The sequence below is a fragment of the Labeo rohita genome, chromosome 6, assembly GCF_022985175.1.
Source record: "Labeo rohita strain BAU-BD-2019 chromosome 6, IGBB_LRoh.1.0, whole genome shotgun sequence".
Classification (NCBI taxonomy): Eukaryota; Metazoa; Chordata; class Actinopteri; order Cypriniformes; family Cyprinidae; genus Labeo; species Labeo rohita.
In genome coordinates this window covers 9,886,862-9,908,256 of record NC_066874.1, presented here as the reverse complement: position 1 = coordinate 9,908,256, position 21,395 = coordinate 9,886,862, and the positions used below count along the sequence as shown (strand labels likewise).

The 21,395-nt window shown below is 35.0% G+C and overlaps 1 protein-coding gene across 7 annotated transcripts in view; it reads left to right on the top strand.

The window, feature by feature from the left end:
• inpp4ab (inositol polyphosphate-4-phosphatase type I Ab) overlaps positions 1 to 21,395 on the top strand; it is a 54,156-nt gene that overhangs the window by 13,979 nt on the left and 18,782 nt on the right. For 3 of the 7 annotated variants that reach the window (XM_051113369.1, XM_051113371.1, XM_051113372.1), the window contains exons 2-16: positions 7,415 to 7,601; positions 7,714 to 7,758; positions 8,197 to 8,315; positions 10,056 to 10,172; positions 10,268 to 10,347; positions 10,473 to 10,584; positions 10,687 to 10,777; positions 12,330 to 12,477; positions 12,616 to 12,746; positions 13,213 to 13,317; positions 15,369 to 15,477; positions 16,008 to 16,025; positions 17,368 to 17,554; positions 17,676 to 17,891; positions 20,419 to 20,731. In XM_051113369.1, the coding sequence (XP_050969326.1) occupies positions 7,517 to 7,601; positions 7,714 to 7,758; positions 8,197 to 8,315; positions 10,056 to 10,172; positions 10,268 to 10,347; positions 10,473 to 10,584; positions 10,687 to 10,777; positions 12,330 to 12,477; positions 12,616 to 12,746; positions 13,213 to 13,317; positions 15,369 to 15,477; positions 16,008 to 16,025; positions 17,368 to 17,554; positions 17,676 to 17,891; positions 20,419 to 20,731 (1,876 nt within the window). In that variant the 5' untranslated portion in view covers positions 7,415 to 7,516. The remainder of the gene's footprint in view (positions 1 to 7,414; positions 7,602 to 7,713; positions 7,759 to 8,196; positions 8,316 to 10,055; positions 10,173 to 10,267; positions 10,348 to 10,472; positions 10,585 to 10,686; positions 10,778 to 12,329; positions 12,478 to 12,615; positions 12,747 to 13,212; positions 13,318 to 15,368; positions 15,478 to 16,007; positions 16,026 to 17,367; positions 17,555 to 17,675; positions 17,892 to 20,418; positions 20,732 to 21,395) is intronic. The other 4 variants (XM_051113374.1, XM_051113373.1, XM_051113375.1 and 1 more) reach the window with 2 other exon arrangements.

Sequence of the window (21,395 nt, the reverse complement as noted above, 5' to 3'; positions counted from 1 at the left end):
TGGATTTGAAGCAGCATGAGGGTAAATGATGACAGAATTTTCATTTTTGTGTGAATTAAACCTTTAATCAAAGCCTGCTGCTGTCACCTCAGGTGGATCGAAAAAAATATCTCTGGCCATTTAAGGAGGTTTAGGGCAACCAGCTGCGTCTTATACTAAGTTCCTCTCTGTTACACATGAAAAATGCTGTAACCAGCAAGAGAGAAGTGAAAAGTGTTTTCACTTCAACTCTCTTTGCCCTCTGCAGGAAACCAACACACTAAAAGGAGACAACTGCTCGTGCTTGTTGAAGCATTTCATGCTTTAAAACAACACTGGACTCCTACAGTATTTCATACTTACTTGGAGGAGTCTGTTAGAATTTGTGTGCTGTTTTCAGCAGGACACATGAAGAAAAAGTGTGTCAGGTAGCCCGTAGGGATTATCTGAAAAAGCTCTCCCTGTCTTCCTGTTCCAGTTCATGTGACTCATAAATCTGGTGGGGTCTCCAGGACCTATATATGGCACTCAATATTGGTGTTAATGTCTCTTTCTGATCCAATGAGACCAAGAAGTTTCAGTTTGGATGCGGACATGGTAGTCAAGCAGTCTGTAGCCTGTGCATTTTTCAAATAAGTAGAATCATAAACGTTCCTCTTTTTAAACTGGATCATCATGAAAGCAGTCTTTCAATTCATGTTGCACTAGATCATGTCTGAGGGACTTAAGATTGGTCAGACTATAAGGACTATACATTGCTGTTTGTTTGACCATCCCAGCTAACTAGAAACTGCCACACTGACTTGACCAGTTGTAGGGCAACTGTGCAACTGTCCAATGGCTAACATGGAAGAAACCTGTCTGAGAACAGTCATTTGTAATTTCTGTTTGAAGATGTGGCACATAGCTACACTACCAGTCAAAAGTTTTTGAAAAGTACAATTTTTAATGTTTTTTTTTCTACAAAGTCTCCTCTGTTCACCAACCCTGCATTTATTTGATCCAAACTACAGCAAAAACAATAACATTTTGAACTATTTTTTACTGTTTAAAACTATTGCTTTCTATTTTAATATATTTTAAAATGTAATTTATTCCTGTGGCTTCAAAGCTGAACCTTTAGCATCATTATTCCAGTCACATGATCCTTCAAAAATCATTCTAATATTCTGATTTGCTGCTTAAAAAAATGTGTAAGTATTATGTTGAAAACAGTGGAGTAGAATTTTTTCAGGTTTTATTAAAGAACAGCATTTATCTAAAATGGAAATCTTTTGTAACATTATAATTTTTTATCATCACTTTTGATCAATTTAAAGAATCCCCCCCCCCCCACGCACACACACAAACCCACACAAAAATACTGACTCCAAGCTTTTGAATGGTATAGTGTATAATGTTACAAAAGCTTATTTCAGATAAATGCTGATTTTTGGATCTTTTTATTCATCAAAGAATCTTGAAAAAAATGTACTCTACTGTTAACAGTTAACTGGTAACTTTAATAATAATAATAATAATAATAATAATAACAATAATAATAATAATAATAACAATAATAATAATAATAATAATAATAATAATAATAAATGTTTCTTGAACAGCAGATCAGCATATTAGAATGATTTCTGAAGAATCATGTGACACTGAAGACTGGAGTAATGATGCTGAAAATGTAGCTTTGATCACAGGAATAAATTACATTTTAAAATACATTCAAATAAAAAGCAGTTATAAATAGTAAAAATATTTCATAGTATTACTGCTTTTTGCCGTATCAAATAAATGCAGGCTTGGTGAGCAGAAGAGAATTCTTTAAAAACATTAAAAATCTTACTGTTCAAAAACTTTTGACTGGTAGTCAAAACTATAATAATATCCCCTTTTTCAAATCGAGCCATTCTCAGATGCCTGTCAGTGTGAGGCCGCTCCCACAATAGTTGATTGACATTAGCGTATTACCTCAGATCAACCTTACATCAGCTGTAACAGTCCGACCTCCATTGTTTAGATGCCAGAGCAGGGATGTAAGTTAGACAAGAATATCTCTGATTGAGCGATTGAGGTGTTGTGTTGCTGGATGTGATAATGAACGTAGTGGTCGTCATTTACTCCCGACATCTGAGCTGCTGAAGATGCAGTGGATTACGTTTGTTTGTGAATGTGCCTCCCGATCTACATATATCCATCTATGTTCGGCCGAATCATTTGTGATCCAGCTTCACTTACAGTAGAAGTGAGTATAAGGGTTTTTTTTTTTTTTTAATGAATCTTTGCAGTCGTCTTTCCTAATAATGTGCTAGTTAGCAAGTTAAGCAGCTAAACGCGGTTAAATGCGGCTAAAGTAAACAGGCTTGTCACTCCACAGAGAGTAGAGAGGGGCGGCGCAAGCAGAGCTCATTAACATTTAAAGCAGCCTCGACCAGAACAGGATGATTTTTGCAGAGCTGATTTTGGCAAAGTAAAAAAGGGTGTTATTTTACACTACCATTGAGAATTTTTAACCAAAGCATATTATAGATTTTCATTAAGACCCTAAAGAATCATATCAACTTGGGCATCCAGTGACCCCTTTAAAAGTATGTAGAGTTTGATTTGGTAAAGGTCAGATATCACATTTGTAGGAGACAAATTTCTTAAATTGCACATCATCACCTGTGAGAGTAGTTTAAAATGTCAGCTTATTTGTTAATGGATTGCATATACACTCTTAAAAATAAAGGTTCATTAAAAGATTCCTTACAGCGAAGCCATAGAAGAATCATCACATAGAACCATTCAGTCAAAATTTCTTTAAAGAACCATCTCTTACCTTTTTATAATTTGAAAAACCTTCTTTCGCCACAAAAAACCTTTTGTGAAACAGGAAAGTTAGGTTCTTTGTGGAACCATTTAGACAAAAAAGGTTCTTCTATGGCATTGTGAAGCACCTTTTTTTTTAAGAGTGTACTGCTTCAAAAAGCTTAGGTTTTGGTGCATAAATTGTAACAAGTTAATCCAAAAAGACCTAAAATTATGGCCAAAATTTGTTTAGAAACTGTTAATTTATCATTAAGTTTATTGAAAAAGCAGTTTGCAGAAGATGCAATCCAGATGCCATCTCTTTGTGTGGTGAGACTCCTGTGAAGGAATCCAAATCAAGCCTAACAGCATAAGAAATCTTGCTAAATCTAAGGAAGCACATTCTAAGTGTCAAGCCCAATTGCAAATTCAGGTTAGATTTGTGCTCTCTTGCTGTGCATGAAAGTCCTCATGCCGAGCAGCAATCACTATCTTTTTATTAGTGCATTAATAAAACATTTTTCCCATGCTTGCATAGAGGCTGCAAAATTAAATGCAAGATCTCATTAAATACACAAGAGGAATTGTCTCTCATGTGACAGAGAAACTTCTGTTACTAAACAGCCTGCCACAGTTCCTGTAAAAAGGTCTATTGTCCATTGTTGGCTTTCTTAAGAAGGTACACAAGGTGCTTATTTTAGTCAAAAGTTAGTTTTTTGCAACTATAAAGTTTAAAAATATTTGTTATTGTAGTATTGCCAGGGAACAAAGAAACGAAAGAACAGGTACGATAACATTTTATTATTGTTATCAATAACAATAATTATGATAATGTTAGGAATTTGTTCCAAACTAATTTGAAATATTCATTTTAAGTTAAATCCAGGATTTTTAGTCAAGAGTTGTACATTTTGATGCATCACTACTTTCATAACTTGTTTTTCTCACAGCTTCTGCAGAAGCTTCAGAAAAGGGTCGTTGAGGTTGTGTCAACAGCAAGTGAAAGTTTGCAGCCCACTTGCTTTAATAATCTCCCACAGCAGGTCTTGTTTTGTGCGTGTGTGCGTGTGTGCGTGCGTGTGTGTGTGTGTGTGTGTGTGTGTGTGTGTTTAGCAGCAATGAAAGAACAATCCAACTGAGAGTGACAATACCATAAAACGTCATCTCCATGGAGACAACCAGCTGAGCAGAATTTAGAACATTTTCTGTCATATTTCTGTCAGTTGTCTAAATAAAGTTCTTGATGGTTAACAAAAGACCAGTAAAAGGTGATTTGTGACGATAAATATTAACCGCTGTTTTCTCACAGGAAGTATAGTGAGAAGATGAATTGAAGAGCGGAATCTCTCTCCTCCTCTCTGTTCTCATGTGTAAAAGGCACAGACACGTGCTTGCAGCTCAACATGCAGTAAACAAGCTGCCACAACATACTGCATCCAAACACACACACACACATGCACACAACCCCGCCATTCACACACTGCCCTGTTATCACTGCTGTTTTTGCAGTCTGTGGTTGAGACATTTGTATGAGAATTCTCACAACACTTTTCAATGTAAATTATGTTTCCAGTATAACAGTTTAAAAGAAACATTGAGAAATATGCATGAATTGCATAATTTCTTAATGTCTTAAATTTGATGTTTAGTATGTTCCACTTTTGCTTTTTACTGAAGCTTTATTCATTTCCATATCTACATAAAATAAAATGTACTCTCAGACATTTGGACCACACTATGTGAATTTCTAAACAGGGCATTTGTTGAGATTTGATGCATCTGTGTGTGTTGGATTTAACATCAGCTCCTCTTGTTCATGTTTGACTCATAGAGTATGATGTGGGCAGGCGAGGTTCTGTTCATCAACCATGTCTGTTAACGTTATGAAGTTATCTATATGCCTACTAGAGGCATAAATGATTCATAGAAGGTCTTTCAAATGCTTGAATAATCTAGATTCTAGATGGATAAACATATGTACAGAATAGGAACTCTCTTTATCACATCTGGACATATATGGTCTCATGACTAATGACTAACTTCTTTCTGATCAGTGCTCCAGACAAAAAAAAATCGAGTAAGGAGCCATTGGCTCATATAAGAAACAAATTTAACCATTGAATAATTTTTTTTTAGATGCCACAGAATAAACATGTTTTATTTATTTATTTTTTACGCTTTAAAGTGCTCCTATTATGCCATTTTAAAGGTTGCTAATACTGTTTTATTAAACAGGATTCCATGTATGCAAGGTCAAAAAACACTTTAGTTTTCTCCAAAAATAGATTTAATTTTACCGCATTTCTAAATGATTCGTAAACGACCAAAGGATCGGTCTCTCTGAACCCCTCCTTTCCATGAGCCCTCACTGCTGTGATTGGTCAGATGGTCAGACCAGTCCTTTATGATTGGTCTGCCACGTACAGCGCGTGTTGGAAAACGAAACACCCATTGCCATCTTTGTAGATTCATCTTTTGGAAGTGAATATAAAATAAATTTACTCTCACAGCGTAAGATACAGCGTCTTCTCGATATGACATAAACCAAATGGAAATTTTCTTGTGTTTGTGAACGGGCAAGTTGTTTGCGATGTAGAACGTGGGCGGACATTATGCAAATATGTTACTTTGTGACATATAGCCGTAACAGAATAAGATTCGAATTCCTGACGACTCGTTCAGGCGATTGTGAGTCGACTTTTTTTTTTTTTGTTAGACAATAACTATTTATCATGCACTGTCGGCGTCACAACTTTTTTTTTTTACAGCTACATGGCACAATGAAAGGTCATATTTATTTATATATTTTTGTCATACTGTCATGTGTTTACGTCTCATCTTTTCTTAAATTTATTAGCATTTTAATCCAGTAAACCATGTAGATGTCCTGGGAACTAAGATTCACATAAAGAGTGAACACAACGTCTTTTCCAACTTGAAAACTATATACAGTCACAAAGAATAGTTTATTACACAGAATCTGTACCAATATCGTGGACCATAAACATGATTTGGCCCTTAAGTGTAGTTTAGGTTCCTCCTTAATGCATCCTATAAATGTTGTCTTATGTCTTTCACACATCCAGTCATTTTAGAAATTATGCAATACACTGTAAAAAACAATTTGTTGAATCAACTTAAAATAATTTGTAACCTGGCTGCCTTAAAATTTTAAGTTCAGTCAACTCAAAAAAAAGTTTATTCAACTTGAAATGTTAAATTATACTAAGTGACAACTTAGATATTTGAGTTGAATCAACTTAAAATTTTAAGGCAGCTGGGTTACTTACCCATCTGTTAAGTTTAGCAAACACAAATATCTTTAAGTTTAAGTACAACTTAACATTTCAAGTTGACTAAACTTATTTTAGTTGACTGAACTTAACATTTTAAGGCAGCAGGGTAACAAATTATTTTAAGCTGACTCAACAAATTGTGTTTTTTATTTTTTACAGTGTAGGAGGTGTTGAATTTAATCTTTAGCTACTTGCATTCTTAGCAGCTGACTGATGAGCTAATAGATGCTGAATGATTATTCTGAGGTAAATGTATTGTTATGTGGCATTGTTTAAGCTTTACACGTTTTCCGCTGTTTGAAGCACTGAATGAGGTCGTTCTGTATGACGTTGTACTGTAGGCTCTCTTATAATATAGCCAACTTTCTGATGTTAATTCATGTTCATTTTGTACTATAGTAGTAGTAAAGAGAAAGATACAATGGGTTCACTTGCCATTTTAACTGAGGTGCCAAACTGACATGCTAAAAGCGATCACTCCTGCCGCATTAAAGAGTGCACTAACCATATTTATTGATTGAATTTCGTTATGAATTTGGCATCATTTTAAAGCTGATACTTTGTTTATAAAAAGGTAAAAAGCTTATTGCCATAACTGGACGACAAGCGCACTACAAATAATATGAAATCCATTAACAGAACACAGAATATAGATCTTGACAGCTTTACCTGTTGTAGTTTGTTCAAGTTGTGCACAAAATGGACACCGCTTCGCATGCCCTTTTCAATCTCTCTCATGCTGCACTATTTTTTTATTTTATTTTTAAGTCCATAACATGTACATTTATGTACTATATAAGAGCAAAAACTTTAGTCGCAAATTAAAATTTTGTTTGCAACTGCAATCGTTTTAGTCGCAGTCTGGAGCTGAAGTTTTAAAGGTATTTAAATTTTGCATATTTAGAAAAAGATAAAAGGATTATAAAATAATCATAGGAAAAGGAGTGGAGGAGGTATATTAGACGGGCTTCTTCAGAACAACGCCATCTGGTTCACTGGTTTCATCCGTTCCGAATGTCTCTGCCATACTCTGCCTTTCCAATAAATCGCACAGTTTAAATTATTTCTTGTATTTAACAAGCCCATAAGCAGAGCAAAGGATATTGCTAATATAGAATTTTTTCAAATAGTTCAGTTAAATGGCTGAAAGGAAGGAAAGCACTCAAGGATTTTTTCCTGTTTCAATTCTGGAAGCTGCAGTTGTACTCTTGAACCCTCCAGTGCTGCCTGTAGGAAAAAGTGGTCTTGTGATGTTCAGCTGCTTTTCAAACACTACTTCAATGTTCCTGTGTTTTCACAAATACTGAAGAAAAAAACTGATTACTCTTTCTCTCTCTGTCTCTCTCTCGCTTTCTCAGATAACAGAGGAGGAAGCGGCCACACAGGAGTGTGTCTGGCTGTGTGTGGGTTTCCACCACTCCTGTTACTTCAACACACACACACATAAATATCTTGCCAAAATGTCACAGAGGGAACGGCCATGGTCGGTGTACAGGTCGAACACTTTCGAGCTTTCCTCAGAGATGCTTGGACTAGCATTGGAAGGTATACAGTAATACTACTGATCTTGTGTTTTGAGGTTCTCTTGTATTACATTTTACTTTGCATTATATCAGGTCAGAATTCTATAAGATCTTTCTCCTTCTCCTCTTTGTAGGAAACAGTCAAGATCCAGATGAGCCAGTACTGGAGTTCAGTCTTGGTCAGTCTTGGTTTTTCCATACATCATATCCTCAATTTTTCTAAAGCAGCAGAAATGGCATCAGTAATGAGCTTTTATCCATTAGCAGACTACTGGGGATGTAATGGTTCAGATGTCTATCAGATCTGATCTTTAGACTGTACAGTAAATGACACTGAACAGTAGTATAAATATTTCTGTGAGTGTCCTACTGTATGCTTAAGTGAAGTTAACCACTAAAGCAGCTGCGTTTAGATTAAGTGACTGCTTCTATCTCTCATAAGTTGTAAATAAAGTGGTTTAACTTTGGAGGTCTGATTATATCAGTGAGAACCAGCTGGTCTTTACAAATAACACTTGAGGTAGACTGTAGCTCACTCATATATACAATGCTTCTTGTGGAAAATTTTCACACCATCGTGACCCTGAATGTGAATGTACTTGTGTGTGATTGTATAGTCTGCAGTGAGCTGACCACACCGTCTCTAGACCGCAAACCCAACAGTTTTGTTGCTGTGAGCTGTACCACACCTCCTCAGGCTTTCTGGACCAAACATGCACAGACAGAAATCATTGAGGTGAGTAATTTTGAATCAAAATTTGATTCTTTGGGGCATATTTTTGTTATGGCACTCTTTGCTAATGGTATAAACTATGCAGGGAACTTTTTGAAGAGATAGTTCAACCAAAAATTAAAATCCTGCTATTAATTACTCACCATCATGTCGTTCCAAACCCGTAAGACCATGAATTAAGATATTTTTGATAAAATCCAAGAGCTTTCCGACCCTGCATAGACAGCAACACAACTGACACATTCAAGGCCCAGAAAGGAAGTAAGGACATTGTTAAAATAGTCCATGTGGCATCAGTGGTTCAACCTTAATTTTTTGAAGCTACGAGAATACTTTTTGAGTGCAAAGAACACAAAAATAATGACTTTATGCAACATTTATGTCATTTTCCATTGCATTCACAAGAGTACCAGTGTGCACTCAGACACTGGTGTTCTAAGCGCTGTCAAAATAAAAGTCCTGCTTCTGACGCGTCAGCCAAACAGAAAAACTTTGCTGATTCATAGTATTGAATTTTCAATTAATGTTGACTTGTGTACCAAATACATTTCTCTGTGCAAATGCAGTGACTGCACAAGTAATTTAGTATACACTACCAGTCAAAAGTTTTTGAACAGTAAGATTTTTAATGATTTTTAGAAGTCTCTTCTGCTCATTCATTTTGAAATATTTGTACAATTTAAGAAAACTGTTTTCTATTTGAATGTTTTAAAATGTAATTTATTTCTGTCCTCAGAGCTACATTTTCAGCATCATTACTCCAGTATTTAGTGTAATTATAAATATATATTAATACTTTTATGTAGCAAGGATGCTTTAAATTGATCAAAAGAGATGATAAAAACGTTTATAACGTTACAAAAGATTTCTATTTCAATTAAATGTTCTTTTGAACATTCTATTCATCAAAGAAATCTGAAAAAAAAATATACTCAGCTGTTTTCAAAATAATAGTAATAAATGTTTTTGAGCAGCAAATAATAATTTTTGAATTATTTCTGAAGGATCATGTGACTGGAGTAATGATGCAAAAAATTCAGCTTCGAAGTAAGGAATAATAAAATACATTTTAAAATGTATTCAAATAGAAAACAGTTATTTAAATAGTACAAATATTTAAAAATGTTACTGTTTTTCTGTACTTTATAAATGCAGACTTGGTGAGCAGAAGAAGCTTACCTAAAAAAAAAAAATCTTACTGTTCAAAAACTTCTGACTGGTAGTGTATATAAAAAAATTATAATATTCTCTTATATTTCTTAGTGATATTTGGTGGCAGATTATCAGGAAGCGATGATTTTGTTCTCCTTGACTTGTTGGATGAAAACATGTTTTATGTGATATTCAAGTTTTGCGCATAAGTTTAATTTGCAACTTTTTTTTATATAAACATACTATAGCTTCTGATTCAGATCATAAGTCTTGTGTTTGTGAGCCTTTTTGAATAATTCATAAAAAATCATTCGGAGAACACTTGTTGCACAGTATGGTGTCATGAGGACAACTCAACAGAAAGACGTGTTTGTTGCGTTTTCTTATTTTATGGTACTCTGGCATTAAAACCGGTCATTGGATTTTAAGAATTGTTATCAAGATTGTTCAAGTGAAGGTCACATTTAATCACGAAATCTATATTTTTGCCCAGCCCTAGCGTTGATCATTTGTGATGTAGTTTTTTTTTGGAACAATACAGACTTAATGGGATGACTAACTGAAACAAATGGTTTGACCTCTGTTTTGCAGGGTACAAATAGTCCCATGTTCCTCAGCAGTGTGGCTTTCTTCCAAGACTCCCACATTAACCAGCACACACAGGTCAAGCTGTCCGTGTACGATGTAAAAGATCGCTCACAAGGAACGGTGAGATACATACCACGCACAACAAATGAGAAGAACAGCTCTGATTCTGCTACTTTGTCTTTTGGTCCTTTTATTTGATTTTTCTCTCTTTCTAGATGTACCTTCTTGGATCAGCGATGTTCCCAGTGAAAGATCTTCTGCTGGAAAAGAACCACAGACTAAACTTACCTCTCAGGTGATCCAGGCATTTTTGAAGTCATAACAGTTTATGCAGTCTCCTAGATGGGAGTCTTTATTGCTGAAAAGGATGCAGGCGTATGCAGTTTGAATATATTGGGATCTGTTATCCCTTTTCCACAGGTCAGCAGAAAACAAGCATGTGGGTAGTATTACAGTCATTGCCTGGCAGCTAGAGGAAAAGAGAGATCAGCATACACCAATCAAACAACTACAAGACACCATCAATGGCAGGGTGAGCCTACCTATGCCCCAGTGAACCAACTAACAGCATGTTTGTTCACTACTTTTTAGTCATTCTGACATGTTTTTGTTCTTTCGTGTACCATTGCTGTAGACTGTCCTCCCTGTGGATGAGAGTCTGACAGAATCTGTGGGAGTCCGTGCGAAATACGCCTCTCTGTGGAAAGACTCCTTTCTACGATCCGGTAAGAATGTCAGCCTCTAGAAGAATGGCTTATTTTTCACACCCTAAGACTTATTTATTATGATGGAAATGCAGTGTTTGGGCAAATGTGTGGGGCATGTAACGGTTTCATTGTTTTCAATAGAGCAAAGATAAATGTTTATTAGACAAAAAGCTCCAAATGCATAATTTTGGCTTTGGTTCGGACCCCATGCTTCACAGGGAGTATTTAGGAGCATAATAAGTGCAACTGTTTGTTTTTTCAACATTGGGCTTTCAGCCACTGTATTTTTGTCCTGCCTGAACAACACCTTCTCTATATATGATGATTGGATGAGCTCTCAGATGGCTAGGACTCAGCAACAAATGGATAAAAATTGAAACTTTAGGCACAATATGACACCACAGTTAAATATGTATAAATGTATTTGCATTGCATAACAAAAAGAGATATGTAGCACACTTTTTAAACTAAATTTTTAAACTTTATTTTGTTCAGCTCCCACAAATTCTTTGGTTTTTCAGCATTCTTTTGTATTTGAACCCTTTCCAACAATGACTCTGTGATTTTAAAATCTATCTTTTCACACTGAGGACAACTGCAACTATTACAGAAGGTTCAAACGCTCACTGATGCTCCAGAAGGAAAAACAATGCATTAAGAGCCGGGGGTGTAAACTTTTGAACAGAATGAAGATTTTTCTTATTTTTATATATATATATATATATATATATATATATATATATATATATATATATATATATATATATATATATATATATATATATATATATTATTTTTATTATTATTTTATTTATTTTTATTTTTGATTTTTTTTTCATTTAGTACTGCCCTTCAGAAGCTACAGAAGAATGTACCCTGATCTTCAAATTCAAAAAGTTTTCACCCCTGGCTCTTAGTGCATTGTGTTTCCTTCTGGAGCATCAGTGAGCATTTTAAAGGAGAACTCCACTTCCAGAATAACAATATACAAATAATTTACTCTGCTCTTGTCATCCACAATGTTCTTCTTCTTCGGCTAGGATTGTTTACAACCGCATTCGGAATCGTCTGAAGCCGCATTTAAACTGCATTTTGGAAGTTCAAAATCGGGGCACCATAGCAGTCCATTATATGGAGAAAAATGCTGAAAACGTTTTCCTCAAAAAACATAATTTCTTGACGACTGAAGAAAGAAAACCAAAGAACTTGTGAGTCCTGAAGGATTTTTCTGAAGAACAGCAGGCAGTTTAACGGTTCAGGACAAACAAGGGACATTTGCGCTCCCTCAGTCTTGAAAAGCCCCGCTCACCACTTGGTACATGCTGCTTAATGTCTCTTTGGAAAATATTGACTGAAACATGGCTGGTACTAAGAATAACTAATGATAATTGTGTTTTATTGTTGTCAGTGCTTTTCCCAAGCTCAATGGCACTTAGTTCCATTTTTATTGACAGAGGTGAAATCCAGGACCTGGTCATAATGTCCTAAATGCCTGCAAATACAGTTTTAATGCTAGAGGCTGGCACAATTGATTTCTCTTTATGGTTTAATTCTATTTTTGTGTCTTTAGTGTTTGGTGGCACCATGTCGCGCATGTACCGTTTTCCAACCACTGATGGGAATCATTTACGGATCCTGGAACAGATGGCTGAGAGCGTCCTGTCACTTAACATCCCACGACAGTTCGTCAAATTATTACTGGAAGAGGATTCCTCAAGGTTATTATCATAATCTCAGACATATACACTGTTCCATGCACACTATGACCATTTTGATAGTATGCATATATATATATATATATATATATATATCCGAAGAGTGCTCCTTTACATGATTGTGTGTTTTGATGTTCGTAGAGTATCTGAGCTGGAGGAGTTGGGGGAGTTATCACCATGTTGGGAGAATCTGAGACGGCAAATCGTGACGCAGTACCAGAGCATCCTTCAGACCTATCAAGATACACTCACAGACCTGCAGGACTACAAAGGTCAGTATGCATTTGGAGGTTGCAAGTGGTGTTCTGTTGTTGCACACTTTCAGATGTTCAGTACCTCAGTACAAACACAAAAAGTTGAATTGTAAATTTAGAACTAAACTAGCAAATGAATTTCAAAAAATGACAGAAAATGAAGAAAAATTCTAATTCTTTGCTATGTCTAGGCCACTAATCAAATAATTCTTAAACCATAACATAAAATCGGATGACAACTCATGTCAAAGTTTAAACATTGATAATTTAGAGGGCCTTTTTGAAATTCGCATGTCAAATATGATTACATGAGTGGGCTTTGTAAGGTTAAACTAGCAGAAAAATGCATCCAGATGACCCAAAATTCTATAAAAGATTCTCCAGTGACCTGAAAGACTAAGAATAGTAGACATGTCTGGTCTGTTTGAATGATAAAGGGGTATCAAGAGATTTCTTTCTCTCTCTCTATCTCTCTGTTTTACAGGTCCATCATTTAAAGCCAGTAATCTGAAAGCAGAGAGGAAATTGGAATTTATGCCTACCAACCTCCATGTGCAGAGAATGAGGGTTCAGGATGAGTCTGGCTGTGGTTAGACATCTTTCATTCATTCTGTGTTCTTATTTCATTAGTCATGTCATTCCCCTTTTCTTTATTTCCCTTTGTTTCAAAGGGTTTTGTCACTGCTCTGTATTCTTGTTGGGCACTTTGGTGTATATGCTTTTACTGAGTCAGTCCCAACAGACAGTAGGAGGTGTTATTCAGAGCACTTAGCACATGTAAATAGGCTCTCATACAGAAGTTTTCATGCACTCGGCACAAACACACACTCAGAGGATCACTGATGTTCTTTTAGTTTTGACCCCCCCAGGCTTGCAATTACACTTCGCAAGCTGTAGTGCTACATGAAAGAGACATTTTTTAGAAAGTAGCATTACGTCTGTTCAGAAAAACTAAGTAAATCTAAAAAAAAGGAATAATAATCAATATTACTAATTAGGTTAGTTACTGGTAGTGAGAAAATCATTGAAATTCAAAGTACCTTATGGAAGCTTATGACCTAATTTTTGCAGCTGCTACTTTATATATCACACGTGTGACTTTATATCCCACAGTTTGGCTTCTTGCAACTTTTTTTCATGTAGCTGCAACTTTATGTCTCCTAATTGTGATTTTACATATAGTGTGGTTTCTCATGTCTTTTTCATTTGAGTGTTACGCGTTTATCTTGCATTATGATTGTCTCTCACACTTATTAAAATGCGATGTCTCTTTATTTATGTCGTAATGTAACTTTACTGTACATTTCAAAATCCAACTATTTCGCACATTTGCAAATGTACAGTTCAGGCTGAAAGTTTACATTCACCTTTCAGATTCTACAAAATGTTAATTATTTTACCAAAATAAGAGGGATCATATAAAATGCATGTTATTTTTTATTTTTATTTTTTTTTTTTAGTACTGACCTAAATAAGATATTTCACATAAAATATGTTTACAAGAGAAAATGTCTACAAGAGAATTTTTTTTTTTTGTTTGTTTGTTTTTTATTGATAGTTTTTCATGAGTCTCTTGTTTGTCCTGAACAGTTAAACTGCCTGCTGTTCTTCAGACAAATCCATCAGGTCCCACAAATTATTTGTTTTTTCAGCATTTTTGTGTATTTGAACCCTTTCCGACAATGACGGTATGACTGTATGACTCGTGTCTCATATGCAACTATTACACAAGGTTCAAACGCTCACAGATGCATCAGAAAGAAACATAATGCATTAAGAGCCAGGGGGTGAAAACATTTTGAATTTGAAGGTAAATTGAATTCATTTTGTCTTCTGGGAAACAAAGTATCTTCTGTAGCTTCTGAAGGGAAGTACTAAATGGAAAAAAAAAAAAAAGATATTTAGGCAAAATAAGAAAAATGTACACATTCATTCTGTTTAAAAGTTTACACCCCTGGCTCTTAATGCATCGTTTTTCATTCTGGAGCATCGGTGAGTGTTTGCACCTTTTGTAATAGTTGTATATGAGTCCCTCAAAAGAATATACAAATAATTTGTGGGAACTGAAGGATTTTTCTGAAGAAAAGTGGGCAGTTTAACTGTTCAGGACAAACAAGGGACTTATGAACAACTATCACTAAACAGTAAAAACACAGCTGTGGATTATTCAGGTAACAACAGCATTAAGAATCAGGTGTATGTAAACTTTTAAACAGGGTAATTTTTATAAATTCAACTATTATTTTGTCTTGTGGACTATATGTAAACATCTTTTATGTAAAATATCTTCTTCAGGTCAGTACTAAATAAAAAAACATGTATTTTGTATGATCCCTCTTAGTTTGGTAAAATAATTAACATTTAGTAGATTCTGCAAGGTCTTTGTAAACTTTTGATCTCAACTGTTTATTTTGTACTGCAACTACACCTCCCATTTATGACTTCATACCTATGTTTTTCTCAGAGGCAGAAATAGATGTCCAAAATAGTGTGAGATACATGTATGTTACACTGTTGATTTTCTTTGTGTCAATGTGCAGGGTCACTCTTGTTCAATTATTTTCAAATACTGGCAATAATTCTATATTTAGAGCTAAGTTGTTCATTTCATAGCATGGATGTGTGTGTTTGTGTATCTAGATCACACCTATGATGTGGTTACGATCGGGGCCCCTGCAGCTCACTGCCAGGGCTTCAAAAATGGTGGTTTGCGGAAACTCTTACAGAAATTTGAGGAGGCAAAAAAAGTGTAAGTTATGCTTGACACTGTGTAGTTTTGAAAATATGTACTGTACATGTGTGCTTGCGTGTACGTGCATGTGTTGCATGTGAAGGAAGAACTATCACGTGAATGAAGTGTGTGGTAATAGCAGAAGTCACAGGTGCCAGTTTTGAACTGTTCTGGTAGTTTCACTTAAGTAAATTTGATCTGTTTCCTTTTTGCTGTAATGTTTCCAGGAAATAATTTTGTGATTTCATTAATGATTAAACTATTAAAAAAAACTTTAGGAGCATTAAAATTCACAGTGGCGTTTTGCTAGCTTTATCATTTCATTCAGAACAAAACTATTATATTTATAGCTGTAATGTACTTTTTTTGTCTGTTAATAATGTAGAATATATATTCTACTTTCAGAAGCGTTGAACTCTTTTATTAGTGTTTGTCACCTTCTGGGCTGCTTTTGGTTTGCTAGTGTTACATCAGTAGCAGTTTTCTTTTAAGATACACTCTTAGTTTATTTTTCATACGTTTTAATTGCGTTTTTGCTTTCTAATCAGCATTTATGAGGAGGAATGGTGAGTTAGTTTGAACTTATTTTTTTGTTTGTTTGTTTTTTGTGCCATTTACTGCATGACATCTCTGATTCAAAACCTAGTGAGCTGCAGCATTATAACCAGAGCTGATCTACTGCATTGTGGGATTGCCTTCAATGTTGTCTTAAACATTGCAACATAATAAGATTGGCTACGTACTGAAACAGCCTTTGCGCTGGATGAGTATCTATGATGCATACGCCGCCTCACTATGTTTTGGAACAGAACGATATTCATTATTCTGTGATTTCATCATCCCTTCTCTGTGGTCGCTACAAAAGAGTAATAGGTTTGTGTGTGTTTGAATAAATAGTCATATAAATGTCATTTGCTGAGCACACACACACACACACACACACACACACACACACATACATATATATATATATATATATATATTTGTGCTTCCTGTTTAATCTTTTCTTGTCATTTTAAGAATCTCAGGTCTATTGTTACTTTTTTACTGTAATAACTGGGGAAATCCAATGTATAAATGTCTGGCTTGTACAGTGTTTAGTCCCCAAAATAAAATATATTATTATGCATAAAGACAATTATGCACATATTTTTAGGGTCATTGAGTTTTATTTTTTTGCATTGTGACTTCATGAAAATTGAACTATTTCCCCCAAAGTTCTTATTAATTTAATTTTGAAAAAATTAAATTAATAAGAATAAATTCTAATTTAAATAATATATAAACGTTTTTACTATTTTAAATAATCTCTACCAGCCAGTTAATAATAATTGATCATTAAAACCACAACAATTATCATTATTTTGGCACTTTTTTGGCAGTGACAATACCTCAGTGCAAAAAAATACAAAAATAAAATAGGACTAAAATTAATGGCCCCTAAAAACAGACATAATTTGCTTCATGCAAAATGTAGTGTTCTGCATATTAAATTTAAAAAAGAGCTCAAATATGACGTGTTTCTTTACAGGTTCACTCAACCATATGTGTTTCCTGAAATTTTACTGTATGTTCGTAGAAGATGTACAAACACACTCCACTGTACCTTTGTATTGTACAGAAGCACTTAGTGAAACAGATCTGCCATTTAAAGGACAGATGGCACAGTTTTCCTGCAGCACAGATGACCCCATTTGTTCATCCCTGAGCACCTTTTTCTCTTTGCTCTGAAAAATCAAGATTGAGGACCTGAAGTGTTTGATGCTTGTAAACGTCTCTAGAGCATCACTGTCTGAATGAAATGCACAATCATTATCTGTCTATTGATGTGCACTAATGTTAGTAATGTGCTTCTTTACTGCTTGTATAGTGTGCGTTTAAGTAATCAAGCTCTCTCTGGTCCAGCAGCAGTGCGTTGTCCAGCTCCCAGTCCATCGTCTACATCCCTCAGGATATCGTCCGTGCCAAAGAGATCATCTCCCATATCAACACACTCAAGACTCAGGTCAGCTACTACGCTGAGCGTCTGTCTCGCGCTGCTAAAGAACGCTCCGCTAACGGCATGGAAAGAACCCTTGCCATCCTTGCGGATAAGGTGGGTGTCAGAAGACTTTATATCCATTTGATGATACAAATTAAAATGTTTAATTTTTCTAACTTGGACCCAGTGTGGTATGAGGCTGACATTATAACCCCTTTTTCTCTCTCACTTTTAGACACGGCAGCTGGTGATGGTGTGTGACTGTAAACTGCTGGCATCTGCAGTGCAGGCCTTGAACGCCGCTAGACCAGAGTACATCGCCTCTAAAAACTCACCCTCTGCTGACTCAGAGCAGGTGGTGCTGAGGAATGATCAGGACACACTACTGGCCAAATGGAGCGGCAGGAACAGTCGTTCATCCCTCCAAGTTGATTGGCATGAGGAAGAGTGGGTAAGTGGGTAATGTAACATTCATTAAAAGAATCCTTTAACTAAAGTTTAAAATATTAACAGACAATAGCCTCTTTCAAGTCCACTTCCAGAACAAAAATTTACAGATAATTTACTGACCCCCTTGTCATCCAAGATGTTTATGTCTTTCTTTCTTCAGCCGTAAAGAAATAGTTTTTTGAGGGAAACATTTCAGGATTTTTTTCCATATAATGGACTGCTATGGTGCCCGAGTTTGAACTTCCAAAATGCAGTTTAAATGCAGCTTCAAACGATCCCAGATGCGGTTGTAAATGATCCCAACCGAAGAGGAAGGGTCTTATCTAGCAAAACGATCGGTTATTTTCATTAAAAAAATACAATTTAAATACTTTTTAATCTCAAATGCTCGTTTGTCTTGCTCTCCCTGAACTCCGTGTATTATTGTTCAAGACAGTTAGGGTGAAAAACTCAGCAATCATGTTTTCTCCCTCAACTTCATAAAAAAATGATTTCAAAATCACCCTACATCGCTGCAGAAGTACCGACCCAGTCTTTGCAAAGTGAACATGCAAAGAAGATCAGACACTCTTAACAAAAAAGTAAAACGGCAATATAGGACAATTGTGAAGTTGAGGGAGAACATGAGATGGCAATTTTTCGACATACCCTAACTGTCATGAACCACATTTTGTAACAGTGTAAAAGTTTTACTGTAACTTTTGATCAATTTATTGTGTCTTTACTATGGAAGCCACTGAATAAAGAAAAAAGATTTAGCGAGTTATAAAATCGCAATTCTGTCTTTTTCTCACAAATACGAGTTTGTATCTCACAATTCTGACTTTTTTCAGAATTTTTTTCTGTGAGATAGAAACTCGCAATTGCAAGTAATAAAGTCCCATTTTAAGGGGGGAAAAAAGAGAATGATATGTTATCAGAATTGTGAGTTATAAAGCCAGAATTGTGACATATAAATTCGCAAACCAGATTTTTTTCTAAGAATTGCGTGATATAAACTCACAATTGTGAGGAACTTGAAATTTAGAATTTTTTTGAGTATTTCGTAATTCTGACTTTCAAAATTGCATGATATAAACTCACGATTGCAAGTTATAAAGTCAGAATTGCGAGATATAAATTTGCAATTCTGAGGAAAAAAAGTAATAATTGTGAGATTAAAAAGTCGCATTTACCTTTTTTATTATTTAGTTGCGGAAATGGCTTCCATTCTGAGTAAAAGTATAAATATAGATATAAAAAAAGTATTTAACACGTTAACTGTAATGTCACGTCCACATTAGCTTTGCTCCGTATTGATTTCAAGCCCAGATAAAGAAAATAGTCCCTTAAAAATTTCTATATTAACTGTCTTTCATATAAAAATTAAAAAATATTTATAGTTTATATCTTACAACTGCAAGTTATAAAATCCGAATTGTGAGATATAAACTTAGAATTGCATGTTAAACTCGCGATTGCCAGTTATAAAGTCAGTTATATTTGTGTGAATTGTGTGATATAAACTAAAAATTGCAAGAAACTTTCAATTCTGGCTTTTTCTCACAAATTCAAGTTTGTATCTCCCAATTCTGACCTTTTTTCTCAAAATTGCATGATATGAACTTGCAATTGTAAGTAATAAATTCAGAATTGCAATATACACTCACGAATCTGACTTTTTTTCTCAGAACTGTGTGACATAAACTTGCACTCAGAATTGCGTGATATAAACTTGCAATTGCGTTTTATAAAGTCAGAATTCTGAGGAAAAAAATGTCATAATTGTGAAATAAAAAGTCGCAATTACTTTTTTTTTTTTTATTATTATTATTATTAAGTGGTGGAAACGGCTTCTATACTTTACTGAATAAAAGTATTAATATTAAAATAAAAACATACTTAACCCATTTTTCATCTGTAGTGTCACATTCATATGAGGTTTGCTAAATATTGATTTCCAACCCAGATGAAGAAAATAGTCCCTAAAAAAATCTCTATATGAACTGTCTTTCATATAAAAATAAAAAATATATATTTTTATCTTTCACTGTCTCAAACACGTCTTTAAACAAATTAAAGTTGTTTTAATTTAATTTACAAAGAACCTAGCCTCATCATAATAATACTAAATAATAATTATAATAATAATCATCATCTTCATCATTAAGTACGCTCACTCTGGGACTTAAGTACGATTTTACCTGAAAAGATTACCTGAAGAGAAGAAAATTTACCTGAAATTTTTTTTTTTATCCAATGTTAATTTAAAAAAAAATTAAAATTTTATATGCTGTATTTCTGTGCTCATTTGGTATTATTTTTTTGTGCTTGTAAATCTTGTATTATTCCAGTTCAGTTTTTGCCATGAAGATAGCCTTAGGTGCTGATATGATATAATAATCATAGTATAGTAACTCAGACTTTTTGTGAAAGAGTGCATCATTTTGTGTAGAAGTGTTTTCATGGATGCTGTTGGTTGGTTGGTTGGTTGGTTGTTTTTTTCCCCCCAAAATTTGCACTTTGTACAAAAAGATTTTTTGTTACAGGAAAAGGTGTGGGGGAATGTTGACAAAAGTCTGGAGTGTATCATCCAGCGAGTGGACAAACTGCTGCAGAGGGACCGTCTGCACAGCAGCAGCAGTGAGGACATGTTCCAGTCTGACCAACACAGTAGCAGCAGTAAGAAAGGTAATGGGAAAAGAAAAGCCTTCTGGATCAACCCTGTCTGCATGGAGGAGCCTTCCTCAATCTCTGAACCACAACAGCAGTCACCTTCACCATCACCGTCATCATCATCACCTTCATCTTCATCGCCTGATCTGAACCCTGCATGCCCTGTTAATTCAGAAACGCATGCCTGTAGGTGCCTTTCACTGTCTTGTTTACACCTTCTCTCTGTCTCTCTGTTATATTTTTGAGAACAGCAATGGGTTGAGTTGTCAGTCTCTCATCAATTTCAGATGTTATATTTTTCTCCCTTTCTGCACTCTGCTTCATATTCCCTGCTGCTTGTTCATTGTGTTTCTATAGTGGTACAGACACTAACACATGTGCATTCTCATCTCTTCTTTCTTTTTTAGTTATTAACCTTTTTCTCTTTATTTTTTTACAAACCCTGTTACCTATTCATCTTAAAACAGGTTTGCACGATGCTATAGCAAGAAGCATTTACATTAATTTTACTTGACTGGTTGTGGCTTAAAGGGGTCATCGGATGCCCATTTTCCACAAGTTGATATGATTATTTAGGGTCTTAATAAAAAGTTTATAATATACTTTGGTTAAAAATTCTCAATGGTAGTGTAAAACAACACCCTTTTTACTTTGTCAAAATGAGCTCAGCAAAAATCATCCCATTCTGATGGATTGTTCCTTTAAATGCAAATGAGCTCTGCTCGCCCCGCCCCTCTCTTCTCTCTGTGGAGTGATGAGCCTGTTTACTTTAGCCGCATTTAGCCAAATTTTTTGTCACTAAACTTGCTAACTAGCACGTTATTATGAAAGGCAATTGCAGAGATTCGTA